The 21,152-nt window shown below is 40.9% G+C and overlaps 1 protein-coding gene across 5 annotated transcripts in view; it reads left to right on the plus strand.

The window, feature by feature from the left end:
• TEDC1 (tubulin epsilon and delta complex 1) overlaps positions 1–21,152 on the plus strand; it is a 76,287-nt gene that overhangs the window by 23,781 nt on the left and 31,354 nt on the right. For all 5 annotated transcript variants that reach the window (XM_030495017.1, XM_030495020.1, XM_030495019.2 and 2 more), the window contains one exon: positions 3,548–3,646. In XM_030495017.1, coding sequence (XP_030350877.1) covers positions 3,548–3,646 — 99 coding nt within the window. The remainder of the gene's footprint in view (positions 1–3,547; positions 3,647–21,152) is intronic.

Raw genomic sequence — 21,152 nt, forward strand, 5'->3', positions numbered from 1 at the left:
ATGATGGGCAGCATTGGAGCAGGTCACCGGAGATGCTGAATAGTCTCCATCCTCAGAGGTTTCCAAGACTTAGATACACAAAGCCACAACTGATGTTGGTGATAATCCCTGTTGGAGCAGGAAGTAGGACTAAAGATCTCAAAAGGTCTTTTCTGTTTCTGTGATTTTGTGAAAAAATTCTGAATTACTTGTGTGATCAAGGACATGTAGTTTCAGGTTAGAAGGGATGACTCATGTCTTAATGAAGTAGTACTGTACTGCCTGAAGAAAGGGTAAGGAAGCAGTAGGAGGGAAATATGAGGGGGAAACAGGCAAAAATAAATCGTTGCTCTTTCCCTAAAGTACACAAATGATAACTGAAACTGATTGCTGGGGCTTCTATCTACTCTGTCCTGCATGCAGCCGTTTAAATTTGATGGTGTGAAGTTCTTCAGTAACCAGTGAAGAGGGAAGCTTCCCTGGAGCTACAGCTGGTCATGTGTCGGGAATTACTTGTTAGGTGGTCTGACTGACTGTTCCTCTTCTTTGCTAGTTCTTCTGATGAGCTTCTTTTCAGTGACTTCAGCTCCCAGAAGGCATGTTGAAGCTTATATACATGTACACATATCCTGTGTAGGAGGAAGGCTTCCTCAGGGAAATCTTAACCTGAGGAATTTTGCAGCCTGAGGCTATGAGCTGTTGAGTAACATAATGGCTTCTCAACATGGACAGCTTGGCCTGCTTTGAAAATATAGTAGAGTAATACCGTTATAATTACCTCAAAATTCTCAGTAGTATATATTTACCTGGTACACCTTCAAATATATGGAAGCCCGAAGGATGAATTACCATGTTAAGGCACGCCTCTTGGTTCCTTCTATTCTGTTTCTTCTTCTTTCTGTCAAGTGCCAGAGGAGTATCTATCTGCCTGGTTTTTGATCCTTCTTGAATTCATAGGAGAGAGCAGCTGTTTTTAGTTAGGCTTTGAATTACCATTTTGTCTTAAAAAATGTGATCGAGAAGCCTTGCATAGTTTCAGAAAAAAAAGGTAGGAACCTGTATAGATTAAAATGGGCATTGTTTTGGGGTCTGTTAAATGCACTGTGCCACAATCAGCATGTGAAAAGAAATAGCCCAACAAGTGAGTTTCTGCAAAACTGGTGGATTTCCTGTGGGTATTTTCAGCTATCCTCCATCCGCTAAAAGACTAGGACAGAAATTACACCTGAGATAGGGGAGGGTTAGGTTGGGTTCAGAGGTGAATTTTGTTAAGCAGGTGAACATCTGATTGTGGATTATGTGTATAAGTTAATAGGAATTAAATGATATTAAATGGAATTCCTGATGACTGCCCGAGGAAGTTGTGAATGCTTCATCTCTGGCAGTGTTCAAGGCCAGGTTGGACAGCCTTGAGGTTGAGTGATCTGGTCTAGTGGAAGCTGTCCCTGCCTATGGCAGGGGTTTGGAACTAGATGATCTTAAGGTCCTTTCCAACCCTAACCATTCTATGATTCTGTGTTAGAAGGAGAATTTAGCATATTTGGTGTTACCAGATCGTGGTAAAATAAAAATAATGGTTGTAATACACTTGGAAACTGTAAGAGCAAGAGTTGTATTCTGCCAGTATGCACTGGGAAATACCTCCTATGAATGGAGTGGTTTCTTGTGCCTCTTCTAAGATAAACAATATAAAATAACATGTATTACAGTGAATTGGATTGGTGGTATCTATATATCTGATGTTGGAGTAAAAGAGTAAAGTGACAAGGACAAAGTCTTGATCTCTGAATAACAGAAGGGGCAGAGACTGGTGCTGGGTGATTACCTCATTGTCAGTAATTTACGAGTGAGCTAAATTGCAGTTGTTAAATGCATCGGTATCTTGGCATGAAGAATCTACCATGTTACTCTAAATTACTACCTTGGTTTATTATATAATTTTTGTCTTGAGATATTTGGTTTGAAAAATCTTCATTTTTTTTTCCCTAAAGTGAATTTGCCATTAGATCTCAGTAGCACATTTTTTAATGCAGTACAAGTTTTTTGTCTTGTGGAAGTGTGTGTGAACTATGAACAAGCCCCCTTTTCATCTCCTCTTAGGTGAATTAGGCAAGCTGATCTCCCTGTAGGGTGTCTAAGCTCAAGGGCGTTTAGGAATTGGTACTGGAAACTCCCCAGAAGTGGTGCTCAGTGGGGGGCTGTGCTTGTACTCTGATGCAGTGGTTTAGTGTAAGGTTGAATCAGACCTGCATCCATGTTCATTCCATTGCCACAAAGCAACAGCTCTGTCTCACTCTCGAACCTCCTGCTTGTACCTTGGTACTGTTTTCCTCTTTAAGCCTTGTTTTATCTTCAGTGTGTTGTGATTATCGGTAGCAGATTGTAAAAAAAAAAAATACAAATACTGGATTATTCCAGTGTCCATCTAGTCAGGTCTCAGAGAAACACCTTATTCCTCAGTCATTCTAGCTTCTGAGTATTTGTTCTGGGCTTTAGCCAGTGATGCTGCTGCAACAGGCTTTTGAAGAGGGGCAGAAATTCATTCCTGGTGCTGGAGGCCCAAAGGTTTGACAGCCAGACTTATGCAAGAATGCAGCAGGGAGAGGAGTGGCAAGTAGAAAGGAAGAACATTGTGTGGGGAGGTGCTCTTTTATTTTTAAACTCGCATAGCTCTGCACATGTGACAGATGGTTGTCACCAGAAGTGAGTTTTGGGAAAGGAGCACTAAAATATTCTGAAGTTTCAGGGAAGGGTTGATAATTACCCAGTGCCTGTCAACTTTAAAATAGTTGTCAACACCCAAGTGTATGATAAAGTTCGTATTAGAATAAAGGAAGAAAAGCAGGAAACATTCTCTGTGTTCTGGCAGAAATATTAATGAAATATGAGTGATTGTCTGACAAATGTGCACTATCTTGTTTGGCAGGTGCAGTTATTACAGTAACAAAGGGATCAGCTCTGAATAGGAGGAATTGCTTTTTATTGTTCCCTTGACTAACTTGGGAAACTTCTTCACCAAATAATTGATGATACCATCACTAGCCACCTCGGACAAGGTCCCGCTAAGCAAAAGCCAACAATATATAGCAGCAAGAGAAACTTAATGTAACTTAGTAGCATTTTCTGCTTTAAAGGAAGAAATAAAAAATTACTCTGAGGGTATCTTTCACCTCTGATAAGTCTTCTGCTGGCTCTTGTCCTTTCACGCTATGCATAAGAGTGTGTGTAGTGTAAGAAAAAAGACTTTAAGACAGGACAAAAAGAGAAATCTTTCAATTTTATTGTGGTAGCAGCAGTAGCAATTCCAGCATGTGGTTCTGGTAACAATACCAGATGGACCATTTTGTGAGATGATTGGGGTGCATGATCATCATTTCCTGCAGGCTGTTTTAAAAAAGGTCTGTTGTATTGGTAGCAGCAGTTACATTTGTACTTGTCCATTGGGAATGGGCTTGTATCCACTGGTTCACGTCACCGTTCCAATCCGTGCAGCTGCTAGATGGTAACTAATGATGTTAATGGGCTGGTCCTTGTACTGACAAATATCTTTTAAATTAATCTATTCTAGATCCATTTATTCACTAGTGGCTCCCATGTGGACCAGATCCTTGGACATTTTTCTGTCACAGAAACAGATCTTGTTAGACAACCGGAAAACTACAAGCAGGTAATGCCTCTGCTGTAATTCTTGGATGCTTTATATGCTTTTCACAAACATTGTTCAGCAGAAGACTGCACTCCTTGTAACATGTTTTTAATTTGGTTTCCAACAGGAATAAGGGCTTATATATATTGAATTGTCAGTTTCCTCAATTATAACTTGTATTCACCAAATGGTTTCTTCCAGTTTGATAGAACATAAAGTTATTAAGCAAAGTTTTGTAAAAACTGGTAGACAGGAAATGGGGAGAGACCTGACTGAAACTGCCACTTAAGAAAAGGCTTGTAGACTAAAACATTTTAGATCAGTTGGCTGACTGCTGTTGTATACTACCAGTGACTACACCTGGGCCAGCCAGCCAGAGTGTCTGCCTGTGACCTTGCTTGAGTGTCTTGTCAGTGAGGACGTGGAGAGATCTATCTCTCCAGGGAGAGCCAAAGCACATCTGTGCTAACATTCATTAGTTCTCGAAATTATACAAGTTGACTACCTTTTCGGTAGTAAGAAGCTTTATTTTGAAAAATGCTTTAGAAGCACAGAATGGTTGAGATTGGAAGAGACCTCTGGAGTTTACCTGCTCCAACTCCTCTTTTCCAGCAGAGTGACCTAGAGCAGGCTGCCTATGACCATGTCCAGATGGCTTTTGAATATCTCCAAGGATGGAGACTTCACAGCTGCTCTGGGTAACCTGCTCCATGCTCAGTCATTCTCACAGTAAAGTGTTTCCTTACATGTTCAAACAGAACCTTCTAGGACAACATCATTTTTCCTAATGTACTGTTTTACCATTCCATATATGTATTTCTGCTACTCTTATATACTCAGTTATGGATGTGTCATTTTATAATTTGAAACAGTACAATTCACTTGTTTTAATACAACATAATACATTTGTTTTACAAATCAGTTTGTAAAAGTTTTAGTCTGTGTGAAACTGAAAGAAGATTGAAATTTTAAGCTCAGCCCTTACAAAACCAATAGTTGGCAAATTTCTGCAGCCTGTCCAAATCTGTTTACTCAAAGAAGATATTCTTTCTGCTGCTACCTTAAGAACAGAAGTGGAGATTGTAAATACCACGCACAAAGAGATTCAGAAAAGTAGATTTGAAGATGGGAGATAGTCTTCAGTTCAAACCCCTAAAGTAAAGTGCATGTTAATCTTTCATTACTGAGCATTCCTTGGATGAATGTTCACATCCAGCCTCTTGATAAGGTTCAACTCTTTAGAAGATTTTCCTGGAAAATTACTGTTTTTCTAGAGCAAATGACTAAGTCAGCTTGAAATTTCTTTCTCATTTGTGCTTCACAGTCTCTCTCCTATGGTTTGCTCAGCAGCTCAGAACACACAGCAGCACAGTCCTTTGAAGCTTATACATTATAGTCTTCCAGAGCTTAGCAAATGTCCAGAAAGGTCTGGTGTGCTGGTACTAGAAACTTCCAGGCTGTGTAGAAGGACTTTACAACTACCTTCTTCCAAAGCCTTACCCTGAACGTATCACTGATCTGTTCCAGTAAAGCATAATGATACTCTAATAAAGCTTATTCGATTTCGACTGTGCTGTTAATGAATCATTCCAGGACTTTTCTTTCTTTCATGCTGCTCCCTTTCTGGATGTCTGCTTCAGGTGTGCTGTTCAATGGAGGCCCAGGATAAAATGGAAAGAATTTTTTTGTGTTTTAAACATTGTGGTTAGGTAAAGTGCTGTAGTCAGGAAGGTTGAGTGGGCAGCTATGTTGCTTAGTTAAAATCTGTAGAGTATTCATTCTACGTTTCTCAGGCTTAAACAGCAAATATGTGATACAAGGGATACCCCTTCAAGCGAGGGTGATCAACGAGAGAGGCAGAGGCAGGGTGGCAGAAGATGTTTTCTTTAAACTGTGAGCGGCCACAATCTCCATCTCCAGTTCTGGGCTCTGACAGGCACAATCCCAAATGGGCTCCTCCAGCTCCAGTGCATGTGTGTTGGAAACTCTTTTCTTATGTCACATACTGCTTGGACTGGTCCAAAATTGGAACTGTTTGTCAGCATAATCAGCTGTGAAATTCTTAACTACTTGAAGCTCTTGAACCTATTAAAGAAAAGGGGTTCCTCTAAGCTGCTCTCTTGTGCCTGATTCTAAAATAAGCAGGAAAAAATGCAGGAAATCATCACAACATATGCATATTTTTGAGAGGCTTAAAATTCTTACTGTCATCATTTGAGCAATCTTTGTAGTTTTTGTTTCCCCTTACCCTTATTTCCCAAAAGTAGCCTCCAGAAGTCATACGCTTAGTATGTATGAAGAGCCTGATATAACAAGGTAGTATGGACTTGAAAAGGCAAGGCTGTTTCAAGTGTCAGTTTTCCAGATGGATATAATACTCAATATGCAAAGTGATATTTCTCTGGAAAAATGTAATAAAAAGCCTCTAATTTTGAAATATCTTGATAAGATAAAGTAAATTATACGTATTTGAATAGATTGGTTTTCAAATATTGGTGCAGATGGCAGCACTCTGCCAAATGTTTTTTCCAAAAACTGTGAAAATTTTTTTTTTTTTTCTCTTAAGTAATGTGACATTTCTGTTAATGTTACCTCAAATAACAGCCTGCTGCATGGATCAATAAAAAGAGCAAGCACGTCAATATGTCTTACTGTAATGCATCCCTGTTGTTGGATGGTGTTATGAATTTCTTCTTGTGTTAGGTATCCTTCAAAGGCTAGAAATGCAAAGTGGATTGAAGTGTCAAAAATTAGCTATCACAGAAAGGACATTTGGCTGTTTCTGTTGAAGCCTAGAGTTCATTGTCATCCAGAATATCCTGTGAGATAAGTTGTTCTGACCTGTAATAAACCAAGAGATGTTTAGTCTGACAGGAAAAGTGTGATAGGATACAGATAGCTGTGAAGTTAAACTTCAGTTTATGAAATGGAAAAAGTCATGCTACTCCTTTTATAGAAAAGGTGCACATTAACTTGTTTAAAACATTCTTCCATTGGATTTTTTTACTTAAAACTCTTTTAGGGCTTTTATATACAGGGATTTTCCTGGACATTATTATTCATTTATCATTATAAATGTCTTTGTCAGATTTATAGAGCGGGAAGCTTTCCAAGTATAATAGTTTTAATTATATTTTTCTCTAGTGAGGCATGATAAAAATTCCAACTTTTCCTGCAGTTTGGCTTGGCTGTGGTTATCTATCTGTGTTTGGCTGTGAATTTAAGGTCACTGCTGAGTTTAGTTCCTGTGCTGCCCAGGGGTGTCAGTGAATATGATGTGACATTATTCCAGCTGGCTTCAATTTCCAGTTGAAGTACATATGCATGCTTGTGTTAGCTCTTGACCTCTATATGTATGTCCTTTCTTTCCCAAAATGCTGTTGTGTCTTTTTGAGCAGCCCCTAGTTTGCAGAGTGTTGCATGAGAAGATACGCTGGTGGCCATTTTCTCATCAGAAGCACCTCAATGAGTGGTGATAGTTATGGAGCCGTTTGCCTGTGAGGCCATGCCAGAGAGTGTAGATCAGGGACAAACAGCATGGCAGCGTGCAACAGCCTGTGCATTGCTAGGGAGCGTGTCCTGGATGTTCATTGTGTCTTTTTCTTGAAAACCTCTTGAATGTATCACTTAAGAGTGTGCTACAGCAGAGCCTAGAGCATCTTGTACGTCTTCTGTTTTGGTATGTTTTCCAAGCTGTAGTGGTACTGCTCGTTTCTAAATAGTTCTCCATGTCGACTGGGGGGGCTGGAGGGCTGCAGTTACTTTCCAGCCTGAAATATCTCAGGGCAGAAATGGAGTTCTGATCTCTAGCACTGCTGCTAAAATAATTTGGAAGTGTACTGGGGAGAGCATGCAGAAGATGTGGCTGAGGGCAAGTGACATCTGCCCCAAATTTTCCAGGGCAGTGTGGTCTCTCTCACATTCCTCTTGCGTCTGTAGGACAGCGGTTGTGACGTATGACCAATTGGGTAGTTTTTTTGTCATTGTAAGCTTAATATAATCCCATTCTTGTCTATGAAGCCCACAGCAATGTCACCAGTTCTGATGTATTTCCTTGAGCTTGAAAAACTGCATGTTGCACTTAAGAGTCATTAAATTAACTTTCTCATCAACTTGTTACCATGTAGAGATGAATGAACTTTGAAGCAAAACAGCCTACTCCTTTGTTTTCTTCTGTCACTTCATATCCTGCTTTATACGTGGAACTCAATCTCACAGGTTCTGTGATTAGCAGAGATTAAAAGTTGAAGTCAGAACTCAGGTCATTGGTACAGTGCTGGCAATGCAGGAGTAATCATTGAAATTGTAATGAGTAAAGATGACACCTTTAAATGCCAGTAGATCAATTTACTGAGTGTGACAGCAAATAAATAATGCAGCTGTCTGCCAGATAGGTGTGCAAAGAAATTTATAGAACTTGGATGTCAATATCTAATAATTTTGTGTTGGAATTTTATGGAAAAAAAAATTGATCATTAACACATTTTAAGGGAAATATATTTGGCTTAAGGAACTAAGGTCCTTGATAACAATTAAATAGGAGCAAACAAATTGTCTGACTTTGCATACCTAATGTATGGTCAATTCCATGCCCATAAAAAATTCAGGTAAGCTTTAGCTCTCTAAGTAGCAGGGATTGGGTAGGATGGAATAGGATGGTACGGGCGTAGCACTTCTCTGCTTTCTGGGCTGTTCATGTATCATGGAAGGAAGCCAATGTACGTGTATTGCTTCCTTTGATCAGATGGAACTCCATAATTTCTTATTGTGACATTCAAGGGGTAAATGATCAGGTTGTAAGGTAAGTTGATTCTGGACCCTAAATCTTGTGCCAGTTTCCATTTAAAACATCTGTCCAGATGGCTGTTAGAGATGGATGACGCAACAGGTTTATTCCCTGTGAGTAATAGCCCATGGTTTGAATTCATGCAAAGCACTAAAGAGCTTTGTTCTTTTTGGAAGAAGTTCATTCAGATTGGGAGCTGATAGGCTTTGAATTTTCAGAAATGTTGAACATGCATTTTCTAGTTACTTTGCATGAAATTTGAGTCTTTAGTTTGCATCATATGCCTGCACATATGGGCTTGTGCTCTTCTTGCATAAAGTCCTCCTGATCTGCTGAAGTGTTTTATCTTCATAGACATGTTAAATGGTAAGATCAACCAGTATATTCAGTGCACAAACACCATGTGAGAGTTTTGGGTCTATTCCTATCTGAGTGACAGCACCACCTCCTGGAACATCTGTGAAGGCAGAGTAGCAAATGTGAAACCTGTTAATCTAATACAAGTTATTCAGCTGGTTACTGAATAATTGCAATGCTATTGCATTATCTCCAGAAATGGATCCTAAGTTGCTGACTGTCTTGGATGAAAATGGAGTACCTATGGCAGGATAATTCTAGCTGCTGTGTGCCAGGCTATATTTGGTGTCCTTGTGCTGGTTGTTTGGGACTTCATGGAATGTTCCTGGTGGTGACAGACACTGCAGGCAGGCGCTAAATGAAAATAAACAGTTAAAACCCTGCTGCTAAGCTTGACACTGTGTCACTTTACTGATTTGACACAGACCTGTGCTAGCATGTAGTATTTCTGAATCAACCCTGTTATGGTCTTGTATGGTAGGGGTGAAGGATGTGTAACCTTATTTGAATTTCAAAGAGCCTGCTAGGGGACCATTGATATTTTATGATGTCCTTCCATCTGTTGTACAAGAAGCAGTTGAACCAACACGTTTCTCAGTGAAGATACCAACAGAAAAAAATAAAAATCACATTCATGCTATAGCTTGCGATGCTATTGTGTAGAAGGTGAATTCAAGAAGCAAAGGCTTGCACTGCATGCAGATTCCAGAAAAAAAAGATTTGATCTTTTCTGAAAGAATGACCTTGAGCTTCAAGGACAAACTGCCTTCATTGGTATAAATTGCCCTAGATTCATTATCTTCTGTGATGCTGTAGCAACTAATTCTGTTTGATCTGGCCCTCAGCTTTTTATATGTTCATTACTTCATTTCCTTGGTAAAGGCCACGGTTCTTGTCATTTCTGTCATGGAACAGGATCAGCATTTCATGTTGTAACTATTGTTCTAATTAAGGGAAGCTTTGCCTGTTTGTCATTGTTTTCAGTTTCTTGAAAGGAAAAAAATACTTGAAATTTTTCAAGTGGACCCTGCTTAAAAAATAATGCAGCATAAAATTCAAGAGTACTTGCATCAGGGCTTGTGAGTATTTGTGAAAATGGGGGTTGGGGGGAGAGTGTTTTGCTTTTTCTGTGCATATTCTGTCTGAAACTCCTCTGTGATGAGTCTTGACTCCACAGAAATCTTCATGCAGATTTATTTTATTAAGTGTTATGCCAGGCTCTATGTGAGCTGTGACACGATTCTCAGAGCAGTAGGGCAGAAGAGACAGCCAAGCCCTAAAGGATCAAAACACAATGAGATTTTTAGACTTACTCTACACACTGCTAGAAAAAGCTTAGTTTGAATCACTCCTGACCACTTGATAAATCTGCTTACAGGGCTTCAGATGGCCAGAATATTTGGATTCTGGCATTATTGAATTTTCAGAACAGCAAGTAAGCTGATAGATTCTGTAGCAACAACATTTTTTTCCTTTTACAGAACTTTTTAAAGGCACAGGTTTTTCTAACCCAATGCATCAAAATTTTTACCCATTTTAGGCAAGTTTGTTTTTCATTGATGATTGTTGCTGGGTACATCTTAAGTACTTTAATGATGAAATGAGAAGAAGTTCTAGAACTGCTGACCTTTAATAAATTTCAGGGTTCACCAATGAATTGTATGTTAGACCCATGGACACACATGTTTTGAAAAGGTCAATTATGACAAGTTTTTTGTATTTGCATAATTATGCTTACGACAGCACTGAATAAAAATAACAAATGCTTGGTCCTTTTAAAGTATTCAGGTTTTCCTCTCTTCCTGTCTTTAACTTGCTTTTACTAAACCATTCTAATATTATACATTGAAGAACACAGGGAACATGTGACTGTGTTAGGAGCTGCAGGCTGGGAGCAGAAGTTGGGCTCTGGACAGGCAGAGGAAAGGGATAGGATGGACAGTGGAGAGCCTCTTTGCTCTGGCTCTTGTTCAGTGAAGTCAGGAGCTGGAAGAGGTCCCTGGACAGGAGGCCTGCATGAGTGCATTGGGGAGGCAAGGTGGCTGTGATGATGTGAAAGAATTCAGACTATCTGGGTGAAAAGAGATTTGAGTGAGGCACTAGAGAGAGGCTGTGGCAGGAGGGGCTGAATATGGACAGGGGAAGTCAAGATCAGGGAGGAGAATTAGGATAGAGTGCGGTGAACAGGGAAGATGAGTCTGTCTAAAGACTTAAAGCACTGTCTTGCTCCTTGTGGGATTCTGAGAAATTTCCTACTTGTAGGAAAATGTCATCCCCCTTCAGCAATGGTCCAGATGGACAACCTCCTACTGCTGCTAGTTAGTCTGTTGACCCAAGAGTCTGAAGCATATCTGGTACCTCTAGAGGTTATGGTCCTGCAGGCATCTGGGCGTCTCTGATGCCACAGCAGGAATTTTCTAAAACACCAAAGATATTAATCGTTTAATTTGGAGTACCATGTTGCAGTGTAATGCATGTTTATTAGGATACTTTATCCCAGAACCATTATATCAGAAACAGAGTGCCTTGTTTCTGAGTCAGAGCCGTGGTGAAGAAAGTGGTTGAGGAAGGTGAAGAAGTAGTTGTATTAGTGGGAGAATTGTTGGAAGAGGAGGAAGCCTTAATGGCTGAGGCAGTAGAGCTTTGTCCTGGAGAGCTGCAATCTTCTGTGCCTTTCAGTTCTCATGTTCCCCACAGCAAGTTATTTAAGCTAGACTTTCCATGATGGGCTGCTGATGGGATGTTCACATTTTTTGTGAACAATTTGATGCTCAGACATCTGATTTCTGGAAATGTTGAGTATGCCTATCTGCTGCTAAATTTGGTGGGACCTGTGCTCAGAGCTCTTCGAGAGTTTGAGCAGTGCAGGCAGCATCACCTAGTAATGTCACACACCAGATAACGTGGTAGGTCATCCTTGCAGCACATTGCTCTGCTGAAGTATTAGGCTGGATCCTAGAGTCAGTGGAGTTATGCATGTTAGTGCAGCCTGGGCCCGCTGTCTGGTTTCTTCCACTCGAGCTGCTCAGCTGAAGCAGTGTGCCATGGCTACATTGGCTCAGGAACTAACTCAGTGAAAACAACATAAAGCATTTCTGCAAGCTGTTGAGTTGCGCTGGGTAGGTGTGTCCATAAAGTGCTTTATAGTAATTTTAAAGTTCTCTGAAAATCAGGTCTCGGAAGTCCCAGTTAATGCAACCACAAGAAATGGAACCATTTCACTTTCATCTCTTTGCTTTCATTTCCCATTTGTAAAATGACAATAATACTATCATTTCATCTCACATGGGTCATTAGGAAAGAGAACTTGTTTATGTGGAAGATAAAAACTCTGTCTTCAGAATGGGGTTTGGGTGATGTATGGCAAATAAGTCCATGGCTTTCCTCTGAAGAATAGACAGAATAATATGCAATTTATAAGGAAAAGGAATAGCTTGTAGAGTGAGCACCAGCCATTCTGTGCGCTGGGTAAGAGAGATTTTGAAGGGAAATATTTTGGTCATGTAATTCTAGACCTTATACACATGGGATGGTCAAATTAGTGTTGTTTAGGCAGCTTGAATTGTGGCACTTTTAAACTTTGAATGCTTCAGTTTCTAACCTTAGCAGTTCTTTTGCTGGATTGTGTATTAAAAGTGTAAAGCATGCTTACTGCCATGAGCTCTGAATAACACTGCCAGTCAAAGCCAGTGCTTCCCCCCCAACTCGTTAAATTACTTAATGTATTGTGGTGGTGTTGCAGCCACAGTTACTTTAGATTTTTTACATGCATCATAGATTGGTGAGAACTAACATGGGAGCTGACATTAATATTGCAGAGAAGAGCAGATCTGATAACACATTGAATTATACATGGGGCCCCAGCACCTAAATGCAGGAGGCCTGCAGGCTCACAAGAAAGCTCAAGGAGCTGAATGATCCAGAGTACTCGATTTTTAATGGTAGTTGTTCAAACAAGAAAGAGTGGAGGCTGTAAGGATGGATTTAATATGAAGGGCACCTGCAGGCTCAAACAGAATATAGCCTTTGTGCTGCTGTATGATGAGCAGGGTCAGGAGAGCGTCTGCAGTACTTGGCTGGTCTGAGCTGGCTGTTTGACCCTGTCTGGGGGTCCTGCTGTGTCCTAGATAACTGCTTTCCCCTTGGTGCCCTGATATTGGTAAGCTCAACAATGGAGCAAGAACTGGCTTTAAACCCCCCATGGGTTATGTTTGTTGAAAGATTTATTCTTTCTCTCTGGATAATCTCTAGTTTGGTCTTGTGGTTGTGCAATGCCAGGAGCAGAGTGCCTACCGTGGTACTGTGCACAGTGAAGTCTACTGTGCTGGGGTGGTAGAGATTCAGAGCCTGCAGGGAGGATGAGCTGTACTGGGAAACCCTCATTTTCCTTGTGTGTGAGGATGCTTAGCACAATACATTAAAGCATTTTTGTTCTCTTAGAACTGCCTAAATCACTTTTAAAATCCAGTAGTAATTGGATTATTGTTGATTTTTTGGAGGAGAAGGCTCTGTTGCTTTGAAGCTTGGTATGTTGAAGGTTATTGAAAATGGAAAAAGCTGTTGTATTTTTCTCTTCCAGCTGTGTACATGGGAACCCCTCCTCAGAATTAGTGGAGTAGCAGTGGATACTGTCTTGCAAATGGGGCGATTTGGTTGTTATTATGTATTGCCTGTAGAGTAGGAGAGTGGCTACTTGAGAAAACAATTTAAAAATGAAATAAAAAACCTCTTAGTGATTCAGGTATCATTTTTTCGTCTCGCATTTCATTGCAAGGAAAGAATAAGAGCTAAGAAAGCAAAGAAACTGTCAGTGACAGTATGTGCTGCCCACCCATGCTGCATGGCAGGAACAAAGAATTTAATTCCTGCCTTTTTTTAATGATTCACTCTACAGAAGGAGGGGTTCAGCTGCCATGTCATTTTCCTTCTGAAATACCATAGCAATTGGTTTTCAGTTCATTTGCTGACATTTATCATATAAAACATGGTTTGCTATAGTAGCTATTAAAAGCTCTTGGAAACGGTAGATCAGGTACTCATTTGCAAAAATGAGGCAGAGCAGATGCAAACCTTGTCATCTGTGTAAAATTGGGAAGAATTAGAGGTCAAATGGCTTCAGAGCTGCTTTTAGACAGTGTCTAATTGTAGCTGAGTTCCTGATCCTTAAGAAAGTGAAAGGAAGGGTCTGGCCAGCTGTGCACTGTAGAAGCAAGAGCAATCAAATTGTGCAAAATAGTATATATTGGTATTTCTAAGGCAGATTCAAGTCAGTTTTAGAAGGGATGGCATTGGAAAATACTTAAATATAAGTGATTTGCCTTTGGATGCTTTGTGTGGTCTCACAAAACAGTCTCCCTGTTGGGGCAGGCAGTGGACCAGTTGTATTGGGAGAGGAATTCCTCTCCTAACTTCCCCGATCATCCCTGTTGTGCTGCTGTTGTAGGTTTTGCTCCCTTCTGCAAGCAGTGGGGCTTGGCTTCCAGATCCTGCCTGGAAGATGGACAAGGACTATCCAGAGCCAAGAAGCAGTTGGGGAGGGTCAGGATGGGTGTTTGGAGAAGGGATGAATGGCTGTCTGTGGGAGAATTAATTTAGGGAGGTTGGAGAGGTTAGAAACATATGGAGTGACTCTTCCTCATGCTGTGGAGAGAAAGAAGCCTCTGCAGGAGCTGAACTGCTTTAAATCTCAAAGACTGAATATGATCAAAACAATCTCCTCTGTTTCTCCTTCCCTGTGACTGACTGTGGTGTCAGATGGTTTTCTGCTCATCTGATGCCTGCTGTTACCAGCTGGTTCAGATCCACCTGCTTTGGGACAGACACTTTCCACCTCCGCAGTCCCCTCAGATCGTGCTCATGGTTACCTTTCAATGCAGTGTGGAGTATTCTATCCAAGAAGGAGGCAAAGACATGTAATTAAAGCAGTTTGAGAAAGACAGGGACAGAGAATGTGTCTGTGTTTATGTATCACTAAAGGAAAATCCTTATAGCAGAGTTGGTTAGAGATGGGTCGGATAAGTGGATGGTAGTGTGAATGGAAAATTGTTTGGGCCACTGAATTCAAATTGGTGCCTGATTATTAGAGGTGTCCCTCTGAGATCAGCCCAAAAGCCAGTACTGTTTAACGTCTTATTTGTGGCTTAAATGATGGGATGGAGCACACCACCAGCAAGTGTGTGAACAATACCAAATTGAATACACTTGAGGGCAGTGCTGCCACTGAAGGGAACTAGGAGGGGATGGAGAAACGAACTGGGAGGAGCATTAGGAAGCTCAGTAAAGGCTAGTGCAAAGGCCTGCATCTGGGATGGAATAGCCCCTTGCAATGGAACAGGCTGGGAGCTGACTGCTTAGTAAGTAGCTTTGCAAAAAAACCCCAAACAAACCAAAAAGCAAACCAAATACGTGGGAGTCCAGGAGGACAAGTTGCCCAGGAGCCAGCAGTTTGCCCAGGCAGCAAAGGCTGACTGCATCCTGGGCTGTGCTAGCAGAAACACAGCTGGCAGGCCAAAGGGAGGGAATTCTGTCCTTCTGCCCAGTGCTCGTGACACTGAGTGCTAGGTGTCTGGTTTGGGCTGGGTTTGTCAATGCAAAGACGGTGTCATACAGGAGCAAGTCCAGTAAGGCCACTGATGTGGTTCGGGCTGGAGCATGTTCCAGGCTCTTCTCACAGTTGCACTGGGACAGGAGGAGGGCGACAGGCACAGGTTTTAACATGAGAAATGGCCAGATGCAAGGGGGGGGGGAAATTGCTGTGAGGGTGGTAAAAATGTGGAACCAGGTACTGGAGAAGGAGTGACATCTCTGTTGTTGGTGTTCAGGACTTGCTGGACAGAGCTCTGAGCAGCTTGCTTTCAGAAGGAGATTGGATTAGAGACCTCTAGAGGTCTCTTCCTACCTGTGTGGTTCTGCTCATAGCTAATGGTGTTAGTATGAGAATATCTTCTTCAGATGACAAGTACTTGCTTGTCACCCAGCCATGAATCATGTAGTTGTTGAACGCTGTACCCAATTTCACTTCTCAGTGCTCCTTCTTGGGAAGGATGCTACTTTTTTTTATTATTCCAGACAGTTTTAGTGCTAAAGTATTTCTTTAGATACTTTTTAAGGAAGGTGGCCTCTAGCTGCAATTAGTGTCCCATTGGAAGAACTAGCAGCACTATATAGCTACACTAAAGCAAATCATTCTTCCTCATGGCATTATTACCTTCATCTGAAAATTTCCCCAGGCTGCAATTTGTCATTAATATTGCCTTCAGTTAAACTTAGCCATACAAAAAAAAGAGGAGTTAATAGAGCTGCAGTTCTGGAGTTGCCATCACCATTTTTGGGGGGTGAGTTATTACTTAGTACATTTTATTGACCAAGTATGTAGAGTTCTTGGTCCTTGAAAAATGATGCAGTGGTTCATCATGGACTCCATAAATTGTTGGGCTGTATAGCAGCAATATCTTAGTCTCCTACACCATAAGAAAGGAAGGTATCTCTGAAACACAGTAGATATATACGGCACTATGTGGCTTGATTGATATGAACACTTGGTTGTGATTGCCAATGACGGAAAATCTGATAGGATGATACTGAGTTTCACTGCTGCTTTTGTACTTTTGCTTGTTTTATGCCATACTTAACATAATTTGAATGCTGTGACAATGACAGTGACATACTATAATATAATTCCACCTGAGACAATGCAGCTGGAATTAATAAGCTGGAGAGACAAGGCTGAGGTGCTTTGTCATCAGTTGGCACTGGATAACCTTTTTTTGTGGAAGTGCTAGCAAACCGAGTGATGGGAGCAAGCTGCCCCAGCTCAGGTGGCGCTTTGGGCCAGCACAAGGAGGCCAGGCAGGCTCTGTGGTCCCTTACAGTGCTGTAGAAAAAGTTGTACCAGCATCATATCTGGTGTCTGTGAGCTGAATGATGAAATTCCCATTTATCAGCTGGATCAGCTGAGGCTGATGTGCAGGGGCGTGCGTGGTGTGCGAGGTGTCTTGTTTCCACATTCATATCGAAATACCCTGGTCATGCTGCCTCTTAACTTTCCTTGGTAGGAGACTTCAGAGTGAGAGTTGCTTACTTGCTGCCATTGTCTTGTGATGGAATTTGAAAGGGTCTCAGTGGTCCAGCCTAGTGGATCTTAATTGGGATATTAGGTCCTGAAGAAACAAATTAAATGTCAGGAAAAAAATATTAAGGTGAGGAGCTTTAAAACTCATAACCCATCTCTTCAACTGTGCCTTGAAGCTAACAGTGGCCACTAGAGAGTGCAGAGCATCTTTGCTTGTGGAGCCTTTGCTGTTTTTTTCATCTAAAAGAGAAATAAATTACCCATTTCTATCAGAAAAGAGACTTCAGGCTTGTCACTCTAGTGCCAAAATATGCCTATTGATGAAGGCTCTTCCTGAAGTGCCCCAGAGCTATGACGATCGTGTGATCCCTCACTGCAACCTCTGTTGTCCTGCATTCACAACTGCATCAAAGAGACACACCCATTCAGAAAGCCAAGCAAAACAGGACTGTTGCATTCTCTAGCCTCGTGCTAGTTAAAGAAGCAAACTACAGTTAAATTCATATGGTTTTGGTCACAACTGAACTGTTGCTGGAAAGCTGAACTAAACTCTGTCTTTCAGAGGTGAGAATGCAGCTCAGATAGGGAGAAGACTGGTAAAGCTTTTTTTTATAGCCTTGTGAAGTTAAACTGTGTGTGCAGTTTGACCATAATGTTAGCTCTACTTTCTCTTTTTAAATAGCCAAGGAAATAGAGTTATACAATCAGCTGTTACTCATGCTTTGCAAGTGGTTTCGGATTTGTGCTTCTTTTAAAATATGTTTGTTGCTAATTTAAAGGACTGTGTTAAGAGACTAGCAAGAGAAATTAATTGACATAAGGGAGACTGTAGCAGACTTTAAATTAATAGTTTCTCTAGTCAATAATGCATATTTAAAAATGTGTGAAATACCTGCATGCATGGTAGGCTATGATGACTTGTCAAAGAAGAGCTAGATTGGAAGAAACTATTCATATCAGGTTGGCAAGCTTAGACTAATCTGCATATCGAATAACTTCTTAAACTCATTGTTTCTCTAGAATGAAATCTGTGATAATTCTGTGCACTGTTGGGTCTCACAATGGTGGAAGCCATTCTTCTTGATGTTTCTTTTTCTGTCTTCGGGTGAGAGCTCAATTTTATTTAACATTTATAATTGTTTGTGCTCAGAGGTTGGGTTTCTGTTGCTGTGGATGCTGTACAAGCCAGTCCTAGCCATGATGTCCATCTGATGGTGCCCTGGGAGTGCAGGTGAAGCCATACAACTCCTGTCCCTTAAAACAGAACTGGGAAGCCCTGGATGTCACTGCTCATCCAGTCCTAGGTTAAGGATCACCTGGTCATTGCAGGCCAGCGAGCAAAAAAGGTGGCAGGGAGCTGGCAGGCATCTGTGGGAGGATCTGCATCAGGAGGGTGCTTCACATATGCCTGTGAGCAACTGTTCTTGCAGGGAGCAGACAGGGAGGGAAAAGGAGGCTTGGGAGCCTTACGTGGAGTGACTGGGACTGGCACCCTGTTGGTGTACTCAGTTGAGAATAGATGAACCCATACCCCCAACAGGAGTTCTAAGACATTCCTGTATACAACTTGTGCTACATAACCCTTTATTTTTAAGAGAAAGTACTAAATCTGAAGGAAAGAAGAAAAAAGCCAACCCCTTGGCTTAGTAGGTGTTTGCAATACAGGCCGATTTAAAAAAAAAAAGGCATTTCTTTTGCTTGGTGTAAGGATAGTGTTTTTGTGTCTTCACTGCCAAATGCCAAATAAGGACGTCAAGAAAGGACGCAGTAGGTGGACGTAATAAGCTGGTGGCAAGGATGGATGGGATAATAAAGCGGGGAGGGTAAAACCTAGAGGGTTAGTTCCCTTGCTGGAATTAGTAGTCATAACACACACACAAAGGAAAGGAAATGCTCCTCCTATGACTAGCACTTCTTCGTGGTGCGGTAACATCCAGCGTGTAAACACACGGAAACCAGGATATTGATACTGTTCAGAAATATAGCATCAATTCTGAATTCAGATGAGTTTAAAAAGCAAATCAGGAATTGCTTGTTCCTCTTGATTTCTATGTGTGTTTTTGTGGTCTTTTCAAAATATAGGAAAATGGGCAAGTATGGGGGGAGGGGGGAGGGAGGAAGAAGAAAACCTGAGTATGGATAATACTTTGTTCTGTGTACAGAAACAGTCTGAATAAAGGCAGATGAATAATGGTCTTCTTTTGACATCAGCTACATGGAGGTTCTAGTTGGCAGTACAATATGAACAGCTGTCAGGCAGTACTGTGATATGATTTGGTGCTTTCCTTTGAAATCCTCTGGCTGGGATTTCTCTGAAGTAAATTGTGATTTTTATTTTGGTGCCTACTGGATGTGCTTTAATTGAGCATATATTCAGCTAAAGGTACTTAGTACTGCCTGAAGATTTGGCTCCTCAGGTATGCCAGGTTAGGCACCCAAAATCAGTTGTACCTTTGGGGAAGAAAATGTGTACCTTTTCCGTTCTCATACATCTTGATCTTGGCTGTTAAAGTATAAAACTTGCACTTCAGTCTTCTTTTTCCTGATCTTTTTCTCCTGTTTTAATATGTGCCATTTCTACAGGGAAAAATGCAAAGTGGACCATTCATTGACCTGTTGCTCTGCAAGTGAATGTCACTGTTAGTACATCTCAGTTCATTGCTTATCAATGTGAAAGCTGTGGTACAATTTTTATGTGCCAAATGCCTCATTTTGTTTGCTTTAAATTCCATTTTCTTTCAGTTTCATTTTAAACAGCTGTTTTCTAAATCCCTTCACAAATAGCAATTATGTTTTATAATGATGATTTTTGTCACTGAAGTTTTTAACTGGTGGTTTGATTCCCTGTTCTCAGCAATGTAAAACTGAGATAGCTCAAGTGGAGTTCAAGCTGCAGTGGTATAAAACCGGTGTTGGCAAGTGGAAAAGTCACAGATTTTGTTTTAGGTGTTTGGAGGTTTTGCACACATCCAAGCATCTGGAATTACACTCCTCCACCCAAAGCTGATGTGGTTTGTATTTTATGTATTTTGTCTTGAGCAAAAGATCCAAATCCTGTTTTCCCTTACGGTCTGTACCACAAAAAAACCCCAGCAACAAAACCAAAACAAACCAAAACCCAAAACCCCAAACAAAAAGCATTACAATTCCAGAAGAGATGATGCTCACTAAACACAGAAATACCTGCTTCTGGAGCCACAGAGGACCTTCCCTCATCCCTGCTAGTGTTTCAGTGAAGGTCCCTAGTTTTCAGTCGTGGGGTCCATAGCTGGTGGTAGGAGAAGTTCTCATCCGCTTTTGTTGTCCAGGAGCCTTTCTGATCCACCTGCCTTGTGATGGTTGGGTGGCAGAATGTCTCTCCTGCTGTGTCTTAACCCTCAGTGATATTTCAAAGGCAGAGAAATTACTTGAGTAGTTCTTTTTTTGCCTTGTAGCTAGAGGCTGCTTATTGGTCTGTTGGGTTTTGCTCTTCAGCTGCTTTTACTTCACACTACTCCAGTGTGACTTTCTAGTTTTCAGGCCTATTTATTTTTGCTTCAGGCTTCAAGGGGTATATGGGAATGTCTTAAACTAGCTTTGCTTCTGAATAAATCACAATGTGGAACTGAATCTTGGAGCACTGAGCGTGTCCACCTACAGTTATTTTTTTGTCCCAGCCTGAGATGTTTATGATACCAAGATTTTCTCCTTTTTTTGGTGATGAGGTCTCAAAACTTACCTCTGCTAATGTGCAATTTGGGCAGAATGTGCCATTTTAAACAAAACATCACCCACCTAACAGCCAGCCTGCCAAGAGGCTCTCATTTGTCAAGGAATGCTTGTTTTTTTGGTAAGTGAGCTCTGTATTGATAGCAGTGAGGAAGCTGTGTTGTGATTATTTTATTTCAACTGGTGCTTGGTTAGGTCTCTAAAGCCTTAATCCCAGTTATGGTTTACTTCTGATAATGTAAACTGTGTTACTTTTTCATGAGTATTTACCCCTTTATTTGCAGTTTTTTTGTTGTTATGTATTTAGAACTAGTATTTAGATTACCAAAATTTAATTTGGATAAAGTCATTTCCTACCAAACAAATAAAAGTATGAAATAGTCTCAATACTTTCCTCATATAAGCTTTCACACTAAGACACCCCTGTCTAAGCCTGTCTCAAGCCTTAAGAGTGAGATTTGCGGTGATCGGGAGTCCAATGCAAGTTTTCTATCTATAGTCATACATGAATAGGTGATGAATCAGCAGTATTTTGCCTCTGAGCCAAGAAACATAATTCACTGCTGAAAGACTGTTTTTTGTCTAAGAGTAGGATGATTTTCTGA

This window comes from Strigops habroptila, chromosome 8, assembly GCF_004027225.2.
Source record: "Strigops habroptila isolate Jane chromosome 8, bStrHab1.2.pri, whole genome shotgun sequence".
NCBI lineage: Eukaryota > Metazoa > Chordata > Aves > Psittaciformes > Psittacidae > Strigops > Strigops habroptila.